Source organism: Astyanax mexicanus, chromosome 1 (assembly GCF_023375975.1).
Source record: "Astyanax mexicanus isolate ESR-SI-001 chromosome 1, AstMex3_surface, whole genome shotgun sequence".
In the NCBI taxonomy this organism is placed as follows: domain Eukaryota; kingdom Metazoa; phylum Chordata; class Actinopteri; order Characiformes; family Acestrorhamphidae; genus Astyanax; species Astyanax mexicanus.
Window position 1 is genome coordinate 20459774 of NC_064408.1, and position 6000 is coordinate 20465773.

Consider the following 6000-nt stretch of genomic DNA (forward strand, 5'->3'; position numbering starts at 1 on the left):
TTTTGTTTGATAAAGTTTTAGCTCAGTTAAACAACAGCCTTTATTTTACCGATTAGCTTACAATCTACAGTGCTGCCACCAGAGGGTGATGTGCACCTTCAGCAGAACACACTCCTTGCCCAGTGTACTTGCTGTTTCACACAGCCTCACTTTGTTCTCCTCACCCGTCCAGATGACATGTTTGGCCTGCCGTTCCCGGACGAGCTGGAGAACGACATTGGGCACGATATGATGTTCTTTACGGGGAACCTGCACCCTTCCCCCAACACCTCGCCTGTGCCCTCCCCTGGATCTCCCTCCGGCATGGGGGTGGGCTCCCACTTCCAACACACACGGGTTAGCATCTGCTCCGAGAAGAGCTTTCTTTAACACTTCAGTTCAAGGACACGTTTAAAAGAGTATTAAAATTTTCATAAACATTTATAACTTACACATAAATTCTATATAGACGTAAAACATAATATCACTGTCATAACATAGACTTCTAACTCTGAAGTAGCTTTATGGTATTATTTAAATGTACAATAATCTCCATAGTCCATTTTTCATTCATTTCTCGTCCAAGATAAAGTAAAAAAATAAAAAATCAGTGCTGTATTATAAATTAAAAAAAGAATTTAGGACACAGGTTTTGATATGACAGCGATGAGAAACATGCTTTGTCTAGCTGTGACTTTTAATCATGCGCCGTGCGTGCTGTAAATGTTTTATGAATCTCTTAAAGCAGGCAGGGACCCTCAGCTCAAGTGTTACCAAAACAGTTTTATGTCCCTGCTGGCTACTATACTGTACTGTGGTCATGTGGGCGTAGTGGGTAAACTGTGTGTGTGTGTGTAATTCCATGTTTGCAGAGTCAGGGAGAGCGCTTGCTGTCCCGCGAGGCTCCTGAAGAGCTGAAGCAGCAGCCTCTGGCTCTAGGCTATTATGTCTCCACCGCTCAGGCTGAAGGGCTTCCTCACTGGTTCTGGGCCTCCTGTCCTCAAGCGCAGAATCAGTGTCCACTGTTCCTCAAGGTACTGCCCTGTTAACTGTTCTTCCTTAAGAATGATTTGTATGTTATGAAAAATGCACATTTACTAGTGGTGTCAATCGATGAAAAAATTTAATCGCATTTGTTCTTCTTAAGACGCAAGATTTTATAGTGGGTATTTAAATATTAAATATAAAAAAAAAAATTAAGGTAACAAATGTAAAATGCAATTATATATACAGCTCTGGAAAACATTAAGAGACCACTTCAGTTTCTCTGATTTTGCTACTTATAGGTATATGTTTGAGTAAAATGAACTTTGTTGTTTTATTTTATAAACTACGGACACATTTCTCAAATCCAAATAAAAATATTTTCATTTATATTGTCATTTAGAGCATTTATTTGCAGAAAATGAGAAATGGCTGAAATAACAAAAAAGCTTTCAGACATCAAATAATGTAAAGAAGTTTTAAGAGTTCAAAAAACAATATTTGGTGGAATAACCCTGTTTTTAATGCATGTTTTCATGCATCTTGGCATGTTCTCCTCCACCAGTCTTACACACTGCTTTTGGATCATTTTATGTCACTCCTGGTGCAAAAATTCAAGCAGTTCAGCTTGTTTTGATGGCTTGTGATCATCCATCATAATTTGGTAAAATAAAAGAAAATAATTTATAAATCTCTTATTCTTTTCTAGAGCTGTATATTAGTGGCGTCAATTATAATACTAGTATATACTTGAATGTTTAAAGGGAGATAAAATGAATGTGGGGCGCTGGAATTTGGAAGTTGAGGTCAAACGTGGTGGCTTAATTAATTTGCGTAAAAAATAAACGCGTTACTGATTCCAAATAATCACATGCGTTAACGCTTTAACATTGAGAGCCCTAATATTTACATATTTGTGTACAGTAGGGGTTGCATCATCAACTAATACATCTAATAGTACAGTACAGTGTCTGAAGTACAAGGGGAAAAGAAGAAGAACAGGAAACAGTAGAGCACACCCAACACAAGAGATAAAAGATTATTTTTCTAAATTATTGTAAAAGTATTTAGGCAAGAACAGTAATTTTATGCAAAAAATATACACATCTCAGCTGCACAAATATACACATATATGCACATGCTGCTGCAACCTTTATGAACAGTTCAGCTAAAAGCAGAACATTACATTACTGAGTTATCAAAAAAGACTGTTGAAAATGTATAATATATAATTTATGATATAATATATTTTAAATATATTTTTAAAAGTTTAAAATATAATTTAAATATTTTTATAAGTATGCTTCTTCACACAACTGAACACAATTTATAGCTATAGGACGTGGCTGAATGTATTTTTTTGGGTTTTATCTTTCCAGGCTTCTCTGCACCATCATATCTCCATAGCTCAGACAGATGAGCTGGTCTCCAGCAAGACGTCTCAGAGGAGCCCACATCCACTGGACTCCAAAACCACTTCAGATGTGCTCAGGTCAGCAGCGACCTCCATACAATACGATTCTATTTAAATTTTTCTATAGTGTTTAGAATAACACTAACAAACATCTCGTAGTTAATGTTTATCTGAGTGGAAAATAGTACATTTTACCTACTATAAAATATTAAAAGATCACACTTTGTTTTACTTGCATGAACTGAATTGTGTTAATAGTATGTTAAATGATTAGTAAATATTTGTTTGTTATATTAAATATAAAGCTTGAATTGGTGTTTTTTGGACAATTTCTTTAAATATACTTGTTACTTTTAACTCTATTTATGTTTACCTGCATCTGTTCTAATGTGTTTTTGACACTATTATTACTGTGATAAATGGTTTTAAATACTGTATGTATTTAAATACTGTATGTGCCATAATCCAAAGATTAATGTTTTTTTTTTTGCAGGTTTGTGCTGGAGCAGTACAACGCCCTCTCCTGGCTAACTTGCAACCCTGCCACCCAAGACCGCCGCTCCTGCCTTCCTGTGCACTTGGTCATCCTCATCCAGATGTACAATGCCATCCTGAACATCCTATAGGACTACTGGAGAGAGGCCAGTCAGCTGGGTGCACAGTACTGTCGTCCCCTTCTGAAATGTAGCCGCCGTTAGCCGCCGCCCTTTTTGGCTGAAAAAGTGGAACTTCTGGTCTACCTTTGCACTGCCTTTTTTGCGTAGGCTTGGCTATGGCGTCCCTCGCACGACTGCCTCGAGCTTTAGGCTCCAGCAGCAGGCGAGGAAAAAGCAGCTTGTACTCTCCGTGGAAGGCGGTGGTCAGTTTGTCGGAACTGATGTTTGCATTTGACCATCTCTGAAATAAGCCTAGTACAATCACTACCCTTTAACTCTCTCAGCCATACGACGCGCTTCTTACGCCACGTGGTCCGAGCTGGAGAAACGGACGGGAATGTGGAATCCTGCACATTTGGACCGAATTTCAAGTGGCAGCCATGCTTTCTGTTTTTCTTGTTCTTCTTCTCCCCCTCCAGAAGATCCAGCCCAGTCTCCCCGAGGAGGAACACAGCTGTGTGACATTGTGTAACAACACTATGATGAACGAAGCTGAGAACTTTAGCCATGATCAACTTATCCTCCTTATTCACGTCTCTACGCAAACTTTGACGAGCATCCATGCCACTGCTGGTAGAGCATTAAGAGAGTCTACAGAGACGTTCTGGTCCTGGTTCAGCCGCAGCAGTTTGTCCACATGCTCTGAAGACTCACCGAATGTCACACAGCCACTTACTTACACTATGGCCTAATCCGATATGCAAAGTCTGAATCTGAACTGTTATAAGACTCTGTCCATTTCTGTCCGTTTCCTCTCAACTGCCCGTGATGCATTTCAGCCCCAGAGGGGTAACCTGACACACGCCAGAAGAACCCGGGCTGATTTTACTCCACAACATCCTTTTATTCATCATGTTATTCTTATTTTTTTACATCTTTGTAAACTATTGTACAGAGCTCCTCTAAAGTGTCGCTCTCAGTTTGCATTCAAAGTTGAACACTCGAGAGACGGCGACTCAATAATGGCACTTTCAACTCCCTCACTTTTGTTTCTTTTGAAGAGTCAATTTTATTGTTGTAGATAAATTGCCAACGAATATTTGACAATGAAATCAAAAAGATGAAAAGTGTATTTGTTCATAGTGTAAAGCTGACTTTGCAGAGAACTATTTTTATTAATGAAAGCAAAAATTTAAATAAAAAAAAATACAATCAAGGCCTTTTTTCCAAATTCAAATTGAAAGCCTTGAGCTCAGAAATGTTATCTCTAATTTTAAAGATGAGAATTGTAACAGAAAAAGTTGAAATGCCATATTTATATATTATATATCCCATTGTATAATGACATATATATCATATCTCTTTCAAGCCACCACAGATGGGGAATATTGTGGTAGGGGTTTACATACATACATACATGCATACATACAGGCACACACACACACAAACACTCACACACACATTCATACACACAAATCTTTATAAAAGACAGACAAAACAGTATAAAAGTTTATGAAATTAATGCATTAAGTTGCATATTTACTTTTTTATTTACACGTTGGTCTTGCCTTTTAATTTAATGAGCTAAGTTAATAACTAAGCAACGCAGAAAAAGATATATTTATGAAAGTGTTTTCTTTTACTGCAAAATAAACTTGAAATAGGCAATAGATTTAATTCAGTGTATTTGAGCATAACGCATATTGTATATTTAACTAATATGCATTATTTGCAAGGCAGTTTTGAAAGATGTCAAGAAGAAGATTAAAAAAAGAACAATGTTAAAGCATTGAAAAAGGTCTGTTGCTCATTCATGTTCATTCAGTTTGCCCTGTAATTTGTATACTCCCTTGCATGTTTGTAAATACACTTTTCAGCAGTGTTTTTTCAAATTTCTGAAAGCTGTACATTTCATGCCAGTTCTGATTTATTTTATTCAATATGACTCCTATGAAGTTTTTTTTCTCTTTCCTATTTTGCCTTTTTTTAAAATATAAATATAAAGTATATCCACCTCATTCAAATACAGCCAAGGGTGCATTGCCAAGACATATGTATACTAAGGACAAATACTTTGGGGCAGGTTTGTTACACCTACCATCATTTTGAATATCAGACAGATCTGTCTCTGGGAAGAGATCTGTATCTTTTACACTTTTTTTAAGTAAATTATTCAAATCTGAAAGTTGAATGGCTCGAGGGTGTTATTTCTCCTCATAACATGGACATATGATTTAAGCTCTGCCACAGACAAAACACCTTTGTTTGCTTAAAGACGCATGATTTTAATAGAGATTTGTTAATGTGAACACACTACCTTTTAAAGTTATAAAAACTTCACTTGTGTAAATGTGTAAAAGTTCTTTAACCAATTGAAGTTTTTACACTTTAAATTTTTATTATTTCTTGTTTCTATAGAATTGTTTATTCTATGGCTTCATTTAGAGAACCATTTGTGAAGGATCTTTATTTTTAATACATATTTATGTATTAGTTATCTTTCCTGTCAAATCACTACTTTTGATAAGGCAAGTCCAGGTGTCCAAACACAGCCATCATCATTGGATTCAACATCCAGGTAAATCCAGGTAAGGTCTGACAGTATCATGACAGATAAATTAAAAATCATTTATTTATTTAGTTATGATATGCCTCGATAAAAACTGCTATCAGTCAGTCCAGGTAAAACCAAAACCCAGCCACTTCCTGGGGCTGATGCAGCACTATTATCAGTACCCTGGCAATACTACAAGTGCTCCATGTGCCACAGGCTAGGAACACCTCTATGAAAAGCAGTGGAAGCTCTATCAAAATGTTTATACTGCATTCACAAACAGCTAAGGGTTAAGTTCACGACTACGCAGCCAGACTGACATTTAAGCACTGTCATCTAAAACAATATCATGTGGTCAACAGGGATTGGATACTAGCGCTGAAAGAGCTGTTTTAACCCTTTCAGACCCTGTTTCAATTACAATGAACATCGTGTAGTTTCTGTTTATCAAATGTTTTGTTGCTCAGAACACT

At 36.8% G+C, this 6000-nt stretch overlaps 1 protein-coding gene across 4 annotated transcripts in view; it reads left to right on the forward strand.

The window, feature by feature from the left end:
- Positions 1 to 5158, forward strand: part of LOC103034396 (mediator complex subunit 13L) — a 167672-nt gene extending 162514 nt beyond the window's left edge. For all 4 annotated transcript variants that reach the window (XM_049474575.1, XM_049474584.1, XM_049474582.1 and 1 more), the window contains exons 28-31: positions 173 to 336; positions 852 to 1013; positions 2343 to 2455; positions 2871 to 5158. In XM_049474575.1, the coding sequence (XP_049330532.1) occupies positions 173 to 336; positions 852 to 1013; positions 2343 to 2455; positions 2871 to 3003 (572 nt within the window). In that variant the 3' untranslated portion in view covers positions 3004 to 5158. The remainder of the gene's footprint in view (positions 1 to 172; positions 337 to 851; positions 1014 to 2342; positions 2456 to 2870) is intronic.
- Positions 5159 to 6000: the final 842 nt, after the last annotated feature.